This window comes from Myodes glareolus, chromosome 17 (genome assembly GCF_982192425.1).
Source record: "Myodes glareolus chromosome 17, mMyoGla1.1, whole genome shotgun sequence".
NCBI lineage: Eukaryota > Metazoa > Chordata > Mammalia > Rodentia > Cricetidae > Myodes > Myodes glareolus.
In genome coordinates this window covers 68,131,775-68,150,644 of record NC_142042.1, presented here as the reverse complement: position 1 = coordinate 68,150,644, position 18,870 = coordinate 68,131,775, and the positions used below count along the sequence as shown (strand labels likewise).

The 18,870-nt window shown below is 49.3% G+C and overlaps 1 protein-coding gene across 2 annotated transcripts; it reads left to right on the top strand.

Moving 5' to 3' along the window:
• Nucleotides 1-4,838: 4,838 nt before the first annotated feature.
• Sh2d2a (SH2 domain containing 2A) lies at nt 4,839-12,415 on the top strand. 2 transcript variants are annotated; one of them, XM_087897398.1, is made up of 7 exons: nt 4,839-5,050; nt 5,828-5,981; nt 6,570-6,751; nt 7,240-7,329; nt 7,475-7,643; nt 9,717-9,872; nt 10,056-12,415. In XM_087897398.1, exons 2-7 carry the CDS (start codon nt 5,892-5,894, stop codon nt 10,392-10,394), a joined length of 1,026 nt encoding a protein of 341 aa, XP_087753524.1. In that variant the 5' UTR covers nt 4,839-5,050; nt 5,828-5,891; the 3' UTR covers nt 10,395-12,415. The 2 variants fall into 2 exon arrangements, with proteins under 2 accessions (XP_087753524.1, XP_087753525.1); XM_087897399.1 differs by lacking the exon at nt 4,839-5,050 and adding an exon at nt 5,074-5,185.
• Nucleotides 12,416-18,870: the final 6,455 nt, after the last annotated feature.

Below are 18,870 nucleotides of genomic sequence, written 5' to 3'. Positions count from 1 at the left end.
TTAATTTTGTTAGAGCATACTGTACATATATTTCTACTTTTGTTCAAGGTATTTTACCTATACAACTCATTTAACAATGTAATGCAATTATAATCCTTGAAAATTATTATTACCAACTATTTAGGATAATAAGGAAATATAGGTTAGTAGTTAATCACCAAGTATAATCGAACTTGTAGTCACATTAGGTATGTTTTCAAGGTCAAACAAAGATATATTTTAGATAGACAGGTCATCTTCAAACACTTCAAAAACTACAGAATATGGCATTTAAGATTCTTTAATAACCTAGGTTCTTCTTTTTTATAACCATGAGACATGTCTGCTCTTGGCAGCACAAATCTACTTCAGAGAAGATAATGGGCATCGAAAAAAGTCCACAGAAGTTTACTCTCTTTGTGACAGAAGTAAGTAGGCAAGAAAATGCCCCTGCCTTGACTGCTGGCAGTGTGCTGTCCTAATTAGACAAGCAGGACACAAGATACCCTGCTTCACAGAAAAGCCTGTTGAATATGCTAGGCCTGTAGGTCGAAGATGGATGCCTAACATTGCAGAGAATTTTAGGTAACTGTCCAGGCAGCCAACTATTTGACATTTCCAACATTTTTTGGAAGTCGCTTGCTCACACTTCCTGCTTACTCAGTTAATATTATTTCCTTCTCGGGTCTCTGAGGGAGTTGAAGACTAGATAGTTATATTTATAGTTTTCCTTGTTTACTTGATGCAGAAAGCAAGTTATGATAGAAAGTAAATTAGGTACAAGACTTTGGACTCACCAAGATAGATATTTGAGTGTTTACTCCAAATTTGTCAAATGGAAATGGACTAGACATTGTTGATGTATTTATTGCCTGTATATTTTGTATAAACTTATTGTACTTATTGTATATAGTCTTTTATTCATAGTCTTCTTTTTATTTTAGACAAAAATATTAAATGTAATGATATTTCATTTATATTTTAATAAATAAAGCTTGCCTGAAGTTCAGAGAGTAAAATAGCCACACTGGCCAGCCTTACAGACAAGTCTGTAATAACACACACCTTTAATCCCAGTAGCCACACTAGTTGCCATAGAAAACAGGCAGTGCATGTCTTTAATCCCAGTGGGGCACACTTTTAATCCCAGCCCTAGAGAGGTTTATAAAACAGAAGGAGGCAGCTTTCCGACACAGACTCATTCTGAGATTCCTGGAGACAGGATCGCCATTTCAGACAGAGGTTGAGGTAAGAGTTAGTGGCCTGCTGCTTTGCTTTTTGGGTCTTCAGGTTGAACCCCAATTTCTATCACTGAGTTTTTATTAATTGTGCTTCACTTCTGAGTCCTGGGAGTCCAGTTTGGGAGGTTATTTTATTGCTATGTTCCTTTAGTGGAATAAAGCAGTAAGTTTTCCCCTAGACCATGACCTATCTAGTTCCAGATTCTTGGCCACTTTTACAGTATCAGGTATGAGTTCCATCTCACAGAGTGGAACTCATAACTTAAATCCACCCAGAAAGTGGTAGATTACTTTCATAGCATTGTGCCCCTGTTAAACCGGTAACAGGCAGGTGGTGTGGGACAATTCTGTATTCTGTCAATTATGTTTTAAATAAATGCTGATTGGCCAGTAGCCAGGCAGAAAGTAGAGGCAGGACAACCAGACAGGAAATAGAGGCAGGGCAATGAGAACAGAATTCTGGGAAGAGGAAAGCCCATCTCTCCACAGTCCTGTCCAGAGACCAAAGAAGCAGGATGTGATCTGCCCCACTGAAAAAAGTACGTCATGTGACTAACATAGATAAGAATAATGGGTTAATATAAGTTATAAGAGCTAATATGAAGACTGAGCTAATGTGCCAATCAGTTTATAACTTATGTAGACTTCTGTGTGATTTTCTTGGGACATACCAGTTGTGGGAACTGGGCAGGACAGAAACCCCAACAAGCAGGCCCTCATGTTACAGGCAGGTCACTGTTGAAGGCACAAGGTTTATAGCTAGATAATATTCATGACAGCCATTCTCCTCCAGTAACATGTAGGGTACATTATAGGATTATGCATGATAGCCAATAGGGTTGAAGCTTCTACTGAGCATCAGACCAATTTCTCCATGTTTGATGTCATAAGTATTGCCTTCTACTATAGAACCTCCACCACCAAGTTGTGGAGAACAACCAAGAGCTTTGACAACAGCCTGTGATGTTTGGAGGTTTCCATAGGCCCCTTTGGCCAATATTTATCACCTTTCTAAATGTTATACCATACCCACACTTGCAGTTATATATATGTAGGTATGAATGTATGCTTGATAGTCATATGAGGGAGAGCATGCTGGTTTCTTTTCCTCACTTAATTTTGTACATTCTAAGTCCATCTAATTTCCTAAAATTTTGTGATTTCATTTTTCTTTGTCACTGAGTAATATCACATTTTATATACAGACAAGGTTGTAATTAACCATTCATTTGCTGATGACATCTAGGTTGGTTCCATCTCCTTGACACAGTGAATCAAGCAGCAATAAACACGGGGGTGCTGATATCTTTGTAGCAGGGTATGACTTTCTCTAGGTAGATGCCCTGGAATGAAATAGCTGAGTCATATGGTAGGTCTGTTTTTAATTTTTTGAGGCATCTCCAAACTGATTTTCACATGGCTGTATTAATTTGTAGCCCACCAATAGTAAGAGGTTTTTTCTATTCACATCCTCTCCTACATTTCTTGAAACAGAGGATTTGTTGCTGACAGCCATCCTGCCAGGGACCTCAGAATGGTTCTGCACTGCACACCCTGATGACGAGGGTTATTGAATACCTTCTAAACTACAAATGATCGTTTGCATTTCTTCTTTTGAGAACTGCTCAGTCAGTTCATTTGTCATTTGTTGATTGGCAGCTTTGCTCTCTTGATATTTAATCTCTGCAATCCATTGTAAATTCTAGATATCAGTCCCTTGTCTTTGGGTTTGGTTTTGGTTTTGGTTTTGGTTTCTGGAGACAAGGTCTCTATATGGAAGCCCGGCTGGCCTTGCACGCCTCCCGAGCGCTAGGTGCGCCCGTGCCCGGTCTCCAGTCGTCTCTTTCGCTGTACAGAGACTTATTTTCATGTCGTGTCCGTCCTTTCCACCAGGACTGGTTCCTGTGACCGTAGCACTCTGTTCAGAAAGCTCTTGCCTACCCCGATGTCCTGCACAGTACTCCTTATGCTTTCTTCCAGAAGTTTCCATTTTTAAATTAAGGCCTTGGATCCATTTTAAATTGATTGCTTCTCAAAATGAAAGACATGAATCTAGTTTCATTATTTTGCATGTGGATATCCAATTTTGCCAGCACTATGTGTTGAATAGCTTTTTTCACTAAATGTTTTCATCTCATTTGTCAAAAATTAAGGGGATACAATTTTATGGGTTTGTGTCCATGATCTCTGTTCTGTTGCATTGGTCTACTCCTCCATTTTTATGCCTGCTCTGGGCTGCTTTATCACTGTAGCTCCGACTGGGGCTGGCTACTGTGATACTCCAACTGTGCTCTTCCTCTTTGGGATACTTTGCTATTTGTAGTCATCTGTGGTTCTAAATGAATTCTTGGATTGTTTTTTCTAGATCTGTAAAATATGCCATAGGTATTGCATTATATCTGTAGATTAATTTTGGTAGTACAGCCATTTTCACATTACTAACTCTGCCAGTCTGGCGCATGGAATGTCTTTGCACCATCTAGAACCTTCTTTGATTTCCTTTTTGAGGTCTTGAAGTCCTCCTTGTCTCCTTGTCCTTCTCTTCTTTGGTTAGCTGTGTTCCTACATACTTAACTTTTTGGAGCTATTACAAATAGAATATTTTTTTTCTCTTAGAGTACACTGTTAGTATATATAAAGGCCAATGTTTCGGTATTGATTTCCTATAACTGTGTTATTAGATCTAAGAGTTTTCTAGTAAATTCTACTGGGCCTTTTCATTTTTTTCTTTTTTTTCTTTTTTCTTTTTTTTCTTTTTGGTTTTCAAGACAGGATTTCTCTGTGTAGCCTTGGCTATCCTAAAACTTGCTCTGAAGAGCAGGCTGGCCCTTGAACTCAGAGCTCCATCTGCCTCTGCCTCCCAAGTACTGGGATTAAAAGTGTGCAACACCGCTGCCTGGCAAGTCTTTTCTATTTCTAAGTAACATTAAATACCATGTCATGGGTATTAGAATCTAGTCTCCTGGGTTGACACCAAAAGATGCAGAAAATGCTACCTGCCCCATGTGACTTGCTCCTGGTCCCCAGTTCTACTTCTTAAAAGCCCCACGGTTTCCCAAATTAGCACAGACCTGTGGGGACAGTTCAGATTCAACCACAGCTACTAACCCTGCCCCTTCTAACAGGGCCCTGTGTTGTCAGAGAATCCCCTAAGGTTACTTAGTGCTGCCCTAGTCCAGCTCCATTATCTGCTCAAGGACAGATGTCAGGCTCCTTGTCTCAAACTCAGTGTCTCGTGAACCTCCTAGGACTAAACCAAGTCCCTCCAGCTGCTGGAGCAATGGCTCCATGGGCAAAGCTCCTGCTGTCCGAGCTTGCGGACCTGAGTTGGGAACCTCAGCCTGCGCATCAGAACTGGGCACAGGCCGGTAAACCAGTGCTGGTGAATCCTGAGGGATTAATTGACCAACCAGTCCAGCTGAAATTATGAACTTAAGACACAATGAAAGACCCTGTTGCAAAATATAAGGTGGAGCATGGTTGAGGAAGATGCTTGCTTCAGCTTTTAGTTTCCATGTACACAGGGGCAAGTGCACCTGTGGTCTAACACATACATCGCACACACAGACACATACACACATACGCAAAGTTCTTCCAGAGTCTAACCCACATCCTTCCTGTTGCTGCCCTGCCCCTCCATCCTCATGTAAAATTCTGACTGTGAATCTCTAAGAAATCTTATAAAGCTTTCAGAGGGGACAAAGTTCAGACAGAAGAACTCCTCAGCCACCGTAGAATAAGCCACCAGCGATCCACTGCCTGCCTTCCAGGGCCGGGACTGTTGTCTTACTGGGCTTTCTGTGACGTGGATCCTCTTCACAACAAAGCAGGTGAGTAGACTGACATTTCCTGTGGCTGGGGGAAGGGGTGGGGTGACAGATGAGCCACCACCGAGTGTGTGCCTCTTTCGTGAGCACACATACCTGCCTCTGTGGAGTTCTGCTTGGCTCAGACATGCCCCCAAGGTACGTGTGAAGCTCAAGATTCCCTACCCCTACTGCTGCCACAGTGCCGCAACTCCTGCTCCATCTTGGGGGCTCCCTATCTATGCATCCCCGAGGACAGGGGACAGGGTCCTCGGATCTTTAGGAGACTAGAACAAGAGGGTAAAAGGAGATGGCAGACAAAGGAGCCTAGACCAAGAGAGGGCCCAGATGAGAAGGAATCTACCTCTCTACATGACTTCCAGGCCATCAGAAGGCCAACCTAGTTCCCAGGGTTTCTCTTTCACTGACAAACCTCTCTCTCCATCAGTCTCTCTGGAACACCTTAGCTCCTATTCCTGTCCCTGAGGTGCTACCCACTCTCCCGCTATACACTTGCACTTAACCTGTTCTCACAACTGTCCCTGTCAGGGAAAAGTCCCTTCAGAGGACTTTGTGGGGGGGGGTTGTTTGTTTGGTTGGTTGGTTTCTCGAGACAGGGTTTCTCTGTAGCTTTGGAGTCTGTCCCGCAACTCCCTCTGTAGACCAGGCTGACCTCGAACTCACAGAGATCTGCCTGTCTCTGCCTCCTGAGTGCTGGGATTAAAGGTGTGCACCACAACCACCTGGCCAGAGAGGCAATCCCTCCCTGAGAAACCCCAGCAACCCCTTTCATTCCAACAGGGAATCATGAGGCCCCCTCCCCAACCTTCAGCACCTTCCAGCCCATGAACTTGACCTAGGGGAGATGCCAGACTTGGGTTGGGGGAGCAAGCTCAGCATACAGGCTCTGAAGGAGCAGAAGGTTCAGCTCAAGCCCAGGGCCGCCCACACTATGGTGAGTAGCAACATGAAAGAGTGCAGCTACTTCATTCGCTGCCACCCTCTCAAGGATGAGGGTGTGCACATGGACACGGGTTAAGAACACCTGCAGGAATGGATGGATGGACGAGGGCAGGGCTGGGTACACAGGAAGGAGGAAGTGGAGAGTGCTCCCTTCCCATGCATAGCAACCCGTTGCCCTAAGTTCCTCTGGTCCTAGAAAGGTCAGGCCCCATCAGAAGTGACCAGGGCACAGTCAGGCACTGATCCCAGACACAGCTGTCTGTGTTCTGTGTCAGCTTCTCCATTAGCCCAAAACATTTCAGATCCTATTTCAGTATCTTGTCCTCCCAGACACCAATTCAGTGTCCTTTACTAAAGAAGAAGCCACCCTCTCCTGCCTGGGGTGACTCCTACACCACCCCTGGCCTCTGAGGCCAGTGTGGAAGTCCTTCAGAAACCCAGAAGAAATTTAGGTCAGTGGTCTTGGGAAGGACCTTCTGGACAATCTGACCCTAAGACAGGCTGAGGGATTGGTATGAGGATAAAGAAGGCAGCTTGGGGTCAGAAGCCCTCTAGTCATGGCTGCTTCTCTCCCACCCAGACTTCTGCCTCAGCCCCAGCAGCTGCCTGGGTCCCGGGGAAGACTGACAAGGAGGAAGTGGTGTCTGGGAAAAGTGGCTTGTCATTGCAAGCCGAGACCAGAGCATGGGTCCAGAAGACCCAGGCCCACTGGCTCTTGCTCAGGACTGCCCCAGTTTGGTTCCATGGCTTCATTACCAGGAGGTGAGTCACGGAGGGGGAACCACCAGAAGGCACAGGGGCTGTGGGGCCTGAGTCAGCCCGGAAATCATGACTCCCAGGCCTTTCACTGAGGAGACACTCTGGCTCAGCATACTCTGGGCCTCAGTTTCTGTCCCTAGGCTCATTTATCCTACTGGCTCTAGGTCTCCGGTGCTCATATTCTCAGTTGCTCTTCCCTTCATCTCTATCAACGCTGTCCAGCCCCTCCTTTCCTCCTACCCTTGCAGACCTCCATCCATCAACCCCACTTCTCTTTCACCATCTCCTCAGTACAGCTTTTGACTTCGAAACTCTAGCACAGTAGCTGGAATGTCTGTTGCTGCTGAGGCTCCCACTGAGTAGGATCCCTCACCCCTCATCTCCACCTAGTCGTGATATACTTGCATTGGGTGAAGGTGAGGTTAGGAGAGCCTGAGAGGCAGAAATGAGGTCACAAGAGTCAGAGCCGACACTTCTCTCCAACTGTGCAGGGAAGCTGAGAGGCTGCTACAGTCGCAGCCTCAAGGATGCTATCTGGTGCGCTTCAGCGAGAGCGCCGTGACCTTTGTGCTTTCCTACAGGTGAGGAGCGGCCCCGGCCCCCGTGACCAACTGGGTGTGGGGCTTTGTGCTAACCAAGGGGCTGGCTCCTGTGCTGACCTGTTTTCTCCAAGGAGGGCTGGGTGGGGGAAGAAACGGCGAGTCTGACTCACAGCGGCCCCTCTAGGAGCCGGACCTGCTGCCGTCACTTCCTCCTTGCCCAGCTAGGGGATGGGCGTCACGTGGTGCTGGGCGAAGACAGTGCTCACGCGCAGCTTCAGGACCTGCTTCAACACTACACAGAGTGTCCCCTCAGTCCCTATGGGGAGATGCTCACCCAGCCCCTTGCCCGCCAGGTGAGCCCTTACCCAAAATCCACAACTGAGGACAATGTTGTCCGCCACTTCCAGCATCCCAGCAGGGTCCAGGCCACTGGATCTGCCTTTCTCATCCTAATCCATGACTGGCCACATTTGCCTACCTACTCCTCTTCCAGAAAAGCACATGACAGCAGGGTAAAGGGAGGGAACCAAGGTAAATTAAGCTAGGTTTACTAAGTCTGCGGAGCAGGGGTGAGGAGGAGAGGTGACCATGACAGGAGGACATCTCACTCATAAACCTTACTACAGTAGCCATGCCAGCAAAGATGGGATCAAGTGCGGAGACTGCGTTGGATGCCAGGAGACTCACGGTCCACCCTTAGCTTGGCAGGAAGTGTCAGGAAGCCCCCCCCCACCTTCAAAAGGTGCAGGGGCTTCTGACCACTGTATGTGGAGAGTGGCTCTCAACACTGAGGAAGTAAACAGCAACCCAATAATAGCCTGGCCTTCATGAGGACAAGACAGACACCATCCGCAATACAGAGAACAAACTGACAGCAGAAAGGGCAAGAGCTTGGAAAAAAGCTAAGCAGTGATGGAAGGTAACAGGATTAGTTAGCACTGTCTCGCATAGGTACAGCAGAGAAGGTGGGGGGGCATCAGAGCAGAGCCCCGAATGAAGTGGAGAGAGGTTTGAAGACAGCTGGAGGAAAAGCATTTGGGGCTAAAGTAACAACCAGGGCCAAGACCCTGAAGTGGGAGGTTGCTTGCTGGATTTGAATAATGAGCCATGAGTAAGCTGCCTTGGATGGATCAGGATGACTGATGAATCGAAGGTACAGGGAGGATTACCCTGGAGGGTTACAAGTTAAGGTCTGACAGGCTGGACAAGGCAGCCAGGGATGGAGACGGCTACAGTGTTTCAGAAAGTGAGGGCGTGGGAAACTGAGGGCGTGGGCTAGCGCTGTGGAGCAGATGGTATGAGAGGGCCTGCTGGCTCTTCAAAAGGTGGAGCTGACAGGGTCTTTGCAGAACTAGATGAGGAAGCAGGAAGATGCTTAGATAAAGACCAGAGCAGAAGCTTGTCTGAGTCAGCAAGAAACACTTGTAGTTTGAGAGGTCAAGTAGGGAGCTGGGGTTGGGGTGTAGCTAGAGGCCCAGAGTTCAACCCCCAGATCCACAGGATAAAGGCAACTGGAAACCTTCAGTTTGGGGAAAAGGTCAGAATGGAACTAGGCCCAGCTCTAACCACGCCTGAAGGCCTGGGTTCCTTTAGAGCAGGAAGCCCTGCTGTGCTGCTGAAGAGACTGGGCAAAGAGGCTGCAGAATGGTCAGGAGTGGGAGGATCCAGCGGGGGCAGAGTGTCCATTGTCTAAAGATGGCGCTGGCTGTGTGTGAGCTTGGAGAAGCCGTGCAGATGGGAGGACTGGCAGTGAGCAGAGCAGACCTTTAGAGGGTGGTGAGGTTGACTTTCCTGCCATTTGGGCAGCACAGTGGATATACTGCTTTCTGAAGGAAGGTCAGGGAAGGTCAGGATGGACACTAAGAGAAAGAATTCTCATTTGGATCTAGAAAACTTTGAATGGTTTGTAGGAGCCTGAGAGAGCCCTATGGCCTTGGCCTCCAGAAGCAGAGGCTGCATTAGTGCTGAGCTAAAAGCAGAGCTACCTAGGGTAGTTACCCTATGGGAAGGGTCATCTCTCCTGAGGAGGTCTCTGCCCTGAACATGTAGCTCTGTCTTCACGCATTATGCTTCTTGAGCCTGAAGAAAGAAGGCCCAGCTGTCATGGGGTTTATCCCCATGATGACTATTTTGAAAGTAAAGGCTCCTAAAGCCTTCCGGTTTTGCAACCACAAGCCCAGATGAGGCTGACTGCCTTGGTGCTGAGTTCTAGGTGGATGAAGCTCAGTCCCAGACACACCTGTGACCAGTGTCCATGTCCACAGTTCCCAGGCCTCCTCAGCACCATCTCCCCTCTTCCTCACACAGAGAACTTGACCCACACCTCAATTCTCTCTCTTCCTTCCTCTCAGGTCTGATTGCTTTTCCTGCATTACCTGTCATCCCCACCCCACCCCAATCGTTCAGGCCTCCTTCTTTCCCTGCAGACTGCTGAGCCGACTGGACTTTCCCTGAGGACTGAGTCAGACTCCGGAAGCAAAAGACAGGAGGACGCAGCCAGCCAGCACAGCCTGCCCATCCAACAGGGGCAGACCCAGGTCCCAGCACAAAAAGAGAAGGCATGGGCCTCCCAACCCAAGGAGGTACTGTATGAGACAAGTCATCCTGACAGGAAGGGGACCAGGGTCTGGAGAGGGGACACAGGTCAGAGGGAGAGGCCAGGAAGGTAGGGACCTCATGGGTAGAGGCTCAGGCTGAGATTGGCCTGAGCTCCTGTCTCCATGGTTCTCATCAGCTCTCTTCCCTGGCCTTGCCCTCTCTCCTAGACTTCACCAGCACCCAGACCCAGGCCTCCCATCCCTGCCAAGCCTCAGCTTCCATCTGAAGTCTATGCAAGTCCGGCTTCACGACCCCATCGGGCTCTACCCATTAACCCCATCTACCAGGAGCCTGATGAGCCTATAGCCTTCTATGCCATGGGGCGGGGCAGCCCCGGAGAAGCCCCTAGTAATGTCTATGCTGAGGTAGAGGGGCCATCGGGAACAGCTTCCACTGGGCACCCCATCCTCCGGAAGTGCTGGTCCAGGCCCATCTCAGGAGGCCAGGCAAAGGGAGTACAAGGGACAAAAAGCTCAAGGCCAGCAGAAAGAGGAAGCTCCTCCTGACCAGAGGGGCAAGGTGAAGGTCAGTGGACCGAAGCAGGGCCGAGCGATCCGTGCTGCCAGAGACCTGACTCCAGGCTCTATCTGCTCTCCTTGACATTCACAAGCTCACCTCTGTGAAGCCCTACCTGCCCCTACTTCAGAGAAAATTAAGGGAGACAGGGTTCCTTCAACCTTCCTCCTCCCAACCAGCCTCTTGTCTGTCAGGCCTTCCTCAGACACACGAGGTACTGACTCAGCTCTCCCAGAGAAGGGCACTTAGGATCCCAGTTGTCACCGCCAGTGGACGCAGAGGAGGAGGCCTCTGCACTCACAGCCTCCCCATGGAGAGTTTAGACACATCTGAATGTGGTATCGCTTCCCTGTGACTCGGACTCGCTACCCTGTACCTCAGGTCCCTCAGACTTCCTCTCTGCTGGTACCAAAGACTCCTGCTCTGCCTTCACCTGCTGAACTCCCTGTGCCCTTGCCAGCTGCTGTCTTCTGGGTTCTGTCTCTGTCCAGACTTCCCCATGTAGTCAGCATTTTCTTTGGGCTGCCAACCAGCTCCCAACTAAAGACATGGAGACTTGTTATTAATTATGAACGTACAACCTTAGCTTAGGCTTGTCCCACTAGCTCTTTTAAGCTAATTTAACTTGTTTCTCTTCATCTATGTTTTGCATTGGGTCATTTTACCTTTCTTTCATTCTGTATGTCCTACTTTCCTGCTTTCTCCATGTCTGTCTGTCTGGCCCCTGGCATCTTTTTCTCTCCTCCTCAATCCTAAATTCCTCCTCCTACTTACTGTCTGAAGCCCTACCTACACCCCTCACTCACAATTGTCATTCATTAGACCACTCAGGCACTGTAGCAGACAGTGTAAAACAGCAACACATCTTTACATAATTAAACAAACACAACACATCTTTGCATAGTTAAACAAATATTCTGCAACATCCCCATGGTTCTAAAACCACTCAGATGTCATTTGGGCCAATACCACTCTCACCCTTCACACATGCGCGCGCACACACACATACACGAGTGTCCTCCTGTGTTCCTCATCTGAATGATTACCTCCCAGCACCTAGCTATCCAGCCAGAAATGTGGGGTCCCTAAACATCTCCACCCTTTATACTTCAGTCTCTGTAGATCGATAGCATGTGCCCTCTTCCCCCATTCTAGTCCCTGCTGTTTTCTCATCAAGACTTTTCTAAGAATTGTGCTTTCTGTTGGTGTTATTTTTGAGACAGGGTCTCACTGTGTAGCCCTGGCTGGCTTAGAAGTCACTATGTAGACCAGTGACTACAGATATCTGCTTGTTTCAGCCCCCCAAAGATTACTAGAGTGTTGGGTGTACCTCAAGCATTCCTGTTACCATGAAGCTGATAGACCTTGAACTTCTGACCCTACTGTGTCTACCTCCTGCATACGAGGATTACAAGTGTACACTCCCAAGCAGTTCCTCCAATGCTAAGGACCAAGCTCAGGGCTTGTGCATGCTAGGCATGCTCTTTACCACCTGAGCTATACCCTGTTTCTCTAAGAGCATCCCAACTGCTCACCTGCATACTAGTCTTGTCACTTCTGACCTGTTCTTCCCCAAGGAAGTCAGAACAGGCTTTCTGAAGCAGTCGCCTGACCCCGGTCTTCCGTGCCTAGGTGAGGGTCCCACGACGTCGGCCCCACTCCAGACCCTCACGCCACATTCCTCCAAGCTCACCAAGAACTACTAAGCTGGTGTGGGAACCATGGTCTGTATTCTGTCAATTATATTATAAATAAATGCTGATTGGCCAGTAGCCAGGCAGGAAGTATAGGCGGGACAACCAGATAGGAAGTAGAGGCAGATTAAGGAGAACAGGAGAATTCTGGAAAGAGGATGCAATTGTGGACCCAGACACAGAGGAAGCAAGATATGACTGCCTCGCTGAAAAAGGTACCAAGCCATGTGGCTAACATATACTAGAATAATGGGCTAATATAAGTTATAAGAGTTAATAAGAAGCCTGAGCTAATGGGCCAATCAGTTTATAGTTAATGTAGACCTCTGTGTGATTTCTTTGGAACTTAACGACTACGGGAACCAGGCAGGACAGAAACCCCAACAACACTAAGCCTCTTCCAATTCACAGTCTGCCCTGCCTTTAGCAGCTCCTACAGGCTTGTCCGCCTGCTGCCTGGCAACCCTTAACCCCACCTTAAGACCACTTGCCCTTCTCCCTGGACAGCCTTCCCGGCCTGACCCCCTGACACACTTGGTAGGCCACTGGCCACCTGGAACACCCATTCTTCCTTTTTTTCTTCTATCTTTCCCCTTCCACACTGAGCATGACACACCAGGGGCAGCCCTAGGGGAGACTCAGCTATGGAGCAGCCCAGTGACTGGTGCAAAGTAGGTGCTTAGGAAGAAGAGGGGATGGAGAAGAGAGGAGACAGAAGGAATGAGTGAATATGGGTGGGAGTCTAAATCCCTTCTCTGGAGGCCGAAGAGTTAAGAGCAGATAGCTTCTCCTAGAGACAGAAGGTATGACCCAGGGCTGTCCTTCTGTCTGCAGAGCTACATTCTGAGAACTTTGTGGCAAAGCAAAGGCCTCTCCTTCCTCGTCAGCCCTCCTGCCCTGGAGGCATACCCTTTGTAGACAGGAGCTTCAGGACAGAGAACAGGCATGGCTCCCCTCAGTCCTCATCATTAGGTGGTAGGTCTGACCTGAGAGAGGCTAGCTCGGGGTATTTTTGTGTCCGGAGACCATCATACACACCTGGTCCTTCTTCGGAAAGGCAGGTGGTGAGACTACACGTGAGCTGAGCTCCTTCATCTACTACACGGATGGTGAGAAGGTGTCATTCCGCATGCCAACTCCAATCCATTGGTCTCGGCTGCTTAGCATGCGGCCCCGAGAAGGACATTAAGGTCACGCCCAAACCCAGCAGAGAAGACCACCATGACTGATGAGTGGTGTCTGCCGTGGGTGCGGGAGGGAAAATAAGCTGCGTTTCATTTGCCCTTATCGATTAAGTTCAATTCCCTCGTTATGCAAATAATGAAATGAAGCCAGAGAGAGAATGTCTGGGCCAAGGTCAAGGATTAAATTCCCTGTTCAGGGTTCTCTGTCCTCACCCTGATTCCTCTCTCCTCTGGAAGGGGCCGTCCAACTCCAAAGCAGGCTGGAGATCAGAGGACCAAATGTGGGATCTTCTCCATCACAGTGACACACAGCCAGCTCTCCTGAGAGTCGCCAGGAACCCTGTTCAAGGAAATGTACTAGGGAAATTGTCCTGCCTCCTATGACCCGGTTTTTTTCTCCTGAAGAAACTGAACTTTAGGAAGCCTTGGCCCTCTGAGCCTTCAAATCTGGGCCCCAGTCCAATGCTGCTGTTGTCTGAGGGATGGTTTGGTGAGAACAGATGCTAGAATTTGTATGTTGGTTCTTGTCTGGCTAATAAATCATCGCCAACGATCTCCCTCCACAGGAACCGAAGTCCTTCCAGCTCCTCCTCCACCCTTTCCTCTCTCCCAGTGTGGTCCATGGGGTTAGGGGTTCAAAGACACTTAGGCAAAGTTATAGGTTTTTTGACCAGAAATTGAGAAACACTGAGACAAGGACACAGGCTTCTTTTGCCAAGTGCTTCTCCCCTAGCTGGGGCTGGGGTAGGTTAAATGGGCAGCCAGGGGCACGGGAGTGGATGCTATAGACGGGGCGGGGGGTGGGGACGGACAAAGATTCAAGACTCTTAAGAGTGTGTGAGCCTTTGGAGGATGCAGACTCCTCAAACAGCTCCATAACTCTCTTGGGACTTCCTGACCTCCTGAGCCTCGGCCCTTGTCTCACTCAGGAGGAGCCATATCCCTGGCCTGCCCCATCCAGGGGTGACTTCTTCCTTCCCCATCCCATCCTGGGGTGACTTCTCCCTTCCCCGTCCCATCCTGGGGTGCCTTCTCCCTTCTCCACCCCATCCTGGGGTGCCTTCTCCCTTCTCCATCCCATTCCAGGGTGTCTTCTCCCTTCCCCATCCCATCCTGGAGTGTATTCTCCCTTCCCTACCCAGACTCACTTCAGGACTGACCGCTGCCCAACAGCAAAACTCTACTCTGGGGTCGTGGCCAGGGAGAGGTCTACACTCTTGGTCTCACTTTCATGTCATGCTGGAGGTTTTCCAAGGCTGGTCACGCATGGTTCTGCTGGCTCCAGACTGGTCTTTGCTGCTGCTCCTTTCTCTGTGCAGCTCCCTACCTGGATGGCATCTTCATTACACTAAAGCCATTTAAGGCAACATGTGCCCTTTGGGTCCCACCCCTGGCTGAGGCACAGCACTCTCGCAGGCTCTTCCTCCCAGTTTTGTTCCAGACAGCTGGGTGCTGCCACCACTGGAGCTGCCCCAGCTTGGCACCAACACCAGCTCCAGTGACTAGCCAGTTTTCTCTTTCCACTCAGTGCTAATCGGCTGAGGAGCCATAGGTGCCAAGTCTATGTCAGCTGAAGAGCTACAGTCCACCTAAGCACTGTTAGACATGAGTGGGGAGCACATGTCCTCCCCCTCGGAATCAGAGAGGAAGCCGAAAGCACAAGAAAGGTCTCACCAGACATTTGGGTGGTCACTTCAGGGTAGGTTCCGAGCAGGCAAAGAGTGACTGATAGAGGAGATGGGAGCAGGAAGTAAGAAAGCAAAAAACGTCCCTAAACTTCTAGATAGAGCGCAGTGGCAGGTATGTCTCCTTAGGACATTCTGCTGTTGAACAGTGCAGTCTTTGCACTTAGACCAAAGGTAGCCCCCAAAACGAAGAGGGACTGAGCCCTCCCGGTCATGTATGTCTCACACGAACAGCTTTGACTAGTATGACTGCTGGGGCCAGCAGGGGCTTTGGAGACCCTTTGTGACATCTAAAGAGGAATATGAGGTCAGAGAGCAAGGTGACAAAAGTCTTGATACCAAGGGGGCCCCCACAAACAGAAGGATAAGGTTCTTGACCTCTCGAGGAGTCAGTGTGGGGATAGCACAGAAGGAGACCACTTGCCTTGCACCCATAAGGCCCTGGACTCAGTTCTCAGAGCATACAGAAATAAAATCCAAGGTGCTGATTCGCCCTGCCCTGCCCAATCTGCTGACTTTCCTACAGACCTCAGGCCTATGACTGTGGTGATGCCTGAAGCCAGAAAGTGAACTAGATCGTTGTACGGAGCAGGCTCCTCTCTTCCCAGCCAGACTTCACAGGGGAGGTGGGGACCAACTCTGTCTCCTCAGCTAGTGTTGTCAGCTGGAATCTAACATCCAAAAGGCAAGCCTGTTGGGGGCTGCAGACCCCTGGCCCCTTGATTTTCTTTGTCTCCCTCAGACTCTTTGCCTGCTGGAGTGAACTGAACAAAACCCCTGTGCCTGCAGCTGCTCTGAGCATGAGACTCTGAGGGCAGGGGAGTGGGTTCTGGTGAGTTTTACAGCTGAAAATCCCCAAAGCTGGGGTATGGATATCAGTTAAGGATCCCTATATAAGCTGCCCCTAAACACAATAAAGTTGGCACTTTTGTATCAAGGATGACCCGTGTTCCCGTGTCTGTGTGTGTGTGTGTGTGTGTGTGTGTGTGTGTGTGTGTGTGTGTGTTTATTCCTGACCGGTACACCATCCCATAGTGCAGGCACTACATAAGAGCCTCCAGGCACACCTGTGCTGTGGGGCACCGTCTAGATGAAGGCTAGCTTCTGAGTGTCCATGAGGGACTACTGTTCGTTCATGTGGGAAGATGCACCTTAATCATGGATGGAAGCTATTTTTTGGTAGGGGATCCGGGAGTATAGGAGAAAGGAAACTAAGCAGCATCCATTCGTCGCTGTTTCCTGGAAAGATGGGAGCCCCACTGCTTCAAGATCCTATTGCCTTGGCTCCCCTGCCATGACATGCTTCCAGTGTGAGCCAGCGCAAACCCTTTCTCCTACTGATGCCTTTGTCAGAGTAGTTTTACCACATCAATGGGAAAAGAAACTAAGATGCCAACCCTTCTGCCCATTCTGGGCACTCTGGCCCAGACTGCCCCCACTTCTGCCAACAGTCATCTCCCAAATGGAAAGCCATACAGGCACAGCTCCTCCCACTGCAGAGCCAGCCCTTGGTCAGAGTGACTGATCCTCATGACTGCCATTTCCCTGCTCCTTCAGTGAACAGACAATTTCAGCAATGTCACTTGTGGCCGTCTCAGGACAGGGAGATCCAGTCCACAGACACACCCAAAAAGGACCATCCTTAACTGGCCTCCTTAACTACCTCCATATAGTCCTCCCCTGAGCAAGCTAAAACCAAAATCCAGTCCCTTTCCAGTTCACACCCCTCATGACAGATCCCATCTTTCTGTAGTTTGAGTTCGATCCTCAAATACCTCAGCCTGTTTCTGTCCTGGTCAATGTGACTTACACAGGTATGGTGTGTTGTTCTGAGGTAAGGTCTCACTCTGAAACCCAGGCTGGCCTTGAACCCAAAAACCTGCCTCTGCCTCCAAGGGCTAGGATACAGGTGTGCAACACCACAACCAAGGACCAATTTGTGGTTAAGGCTTTCTCACCATCTATCCTTGACTGTGGCTGGTAGATCAGTTTTAGCCAAGTTTAGCTTACTGCTCCGCTCTCGCTAATCCACCATCTGTCTTCTCCTGTTAATCAGAAGCAGGGCTATCACCCCAGAAGTGCCTATTTCCTTCTTCCCTTTTCTTGATTCTCCTCCCCCCTCTTAGAAAGGGCCTCACTATGTAGCCCTAGCTGGCCTGGAAATCAGAGATCCACCTGCCTCTGCCTCCATAGTGCTGATGGTAGATCCCAACCATCCCCAACTCCAGTTCCAGGGGCTCCTGATGTCCTGTTCTGACCTCCATGGGTACCACTGACACATGTGGAGCACATACACACAGCTGCAAGAATAAAACCCAAGCCTCTGGAAGGGCAGCCAGCGCTCTCAACCTCAGCCATGTCTCCAGCCTCACTTTTTTTTTTTCTAAAACTGGGTAGTGGTGGCACTCGCCTTTAGTCCCAGAATTTGGGAGGCAGAGGCAGGCGGATCTCCGAGTTTGAGGCCAGCCCGGTCTACAAAGTTCCAAGACAGCCAGAACTAAAAAGAAAAACTCTGCCTTAAATTGTTTTCTTCCTTTCTGGAGTGGTGCGTAGTGGAGGATGCCTGTAACCCCAGCACTTGGTTAACCTCAGCTCAGGTGAGTTCAAGACCAACCCAACTGTTGTAGTGACCATCTCAAAACACAAATTTCTTTTAAAAGGTAGCTGCAGTCTCCATGAGAACTAAAGGCGAAAGGCCTATCTGTCTCCTGCCTCCCAGCAGCAGAGGCACTTCCTTCTCCATCACTTCAGTGCAGACTCTGAAGACAAGCAACTGAATGCAGGCTGGGACCGCAGGTGGAAAGGGTTGCTCTAGGCTGCACCCAGAGAACACCTGGCTGACCCATCTGGAGTGATCTCAGCCCTGGGTATCACTGGTACTGATGCCCCCTACTGAGACTGGCTGGATGTGTAGACTTGAACAACTACAGTCTCTGTGGGACTCGGGAGCCCTGTCTGGCTCCAACCCGAAGTAGGTCAGATTTCAGATAAGCGGGTACTTTTCCTGTAAGTGATGAAACCCTACAATGTACTTAATGAGAAACAGACCCCTGGACTTACCTCAGCGCAGAAGCAGAAAGTGAGCTGTCTCATCTGCTGGGCCCACGTCCTCACCACACCCTATTTAAGCCATAGCCTTGCCTACCCAGGACAGCTGAACACTGCTAACCCCACCCAGCGTTTCCCATAGCAGTGGACTGAAGCGCCTGTGTGTCACCCAGCTCCTCTGCCTGGCACCCGCAGGCTCTGGAGTTTCTTTAGCGCTCCACTCCTGCAGACCAGGTAACTCATGGATCCCTGAAAGCTGACTCATGGTGTATGTGCCATCTTTGTGAGCAACCCGACTTGAACCTTGACCTGAAAGGAAGATACTGCATAGTGTACTTACTGTTCCTAGTGTGCACATGGCGCCCTCAGTTCTAAGTCTATATTCCCTTCCATTTCCCTTCCCCAAAACAGATTCTGAAGGCTCCATGAAGATATATCTGGCCCCAACATCTACGCCCAGCTTTCAAACCAGCTCAATCTGTATTGGTGGTAGAGTGTAAACACAACCTTCTCCAAACCAGCCCATGCCACAGAGCTGTGTGAGCTTGATTCAGTTTGGGAGCAGGTGCTGCTTCACGCCTCGCACTACCAGGTGTCACTTGACATACATCACCGTCCCTTGTTCTTTGTTTTTTTTAAAAAGTAGAGTCTTGCTACTGTAGCTCAGGCTGGTCTTGAAATCATAACCCTTCTACCTCAGCCTCCTGAATGCTGAGATTACAGGTGTGCAGCACCACGCCCATCTCCACACCTGATAATCATCCCGCCCCGGGGAAAACTGCCAACAACTGGGGTGGCCACGGCCACAGGACAAGGATAAAAAGCAAAGCAAGGATGAGCCGCTCGGGCGCTTGG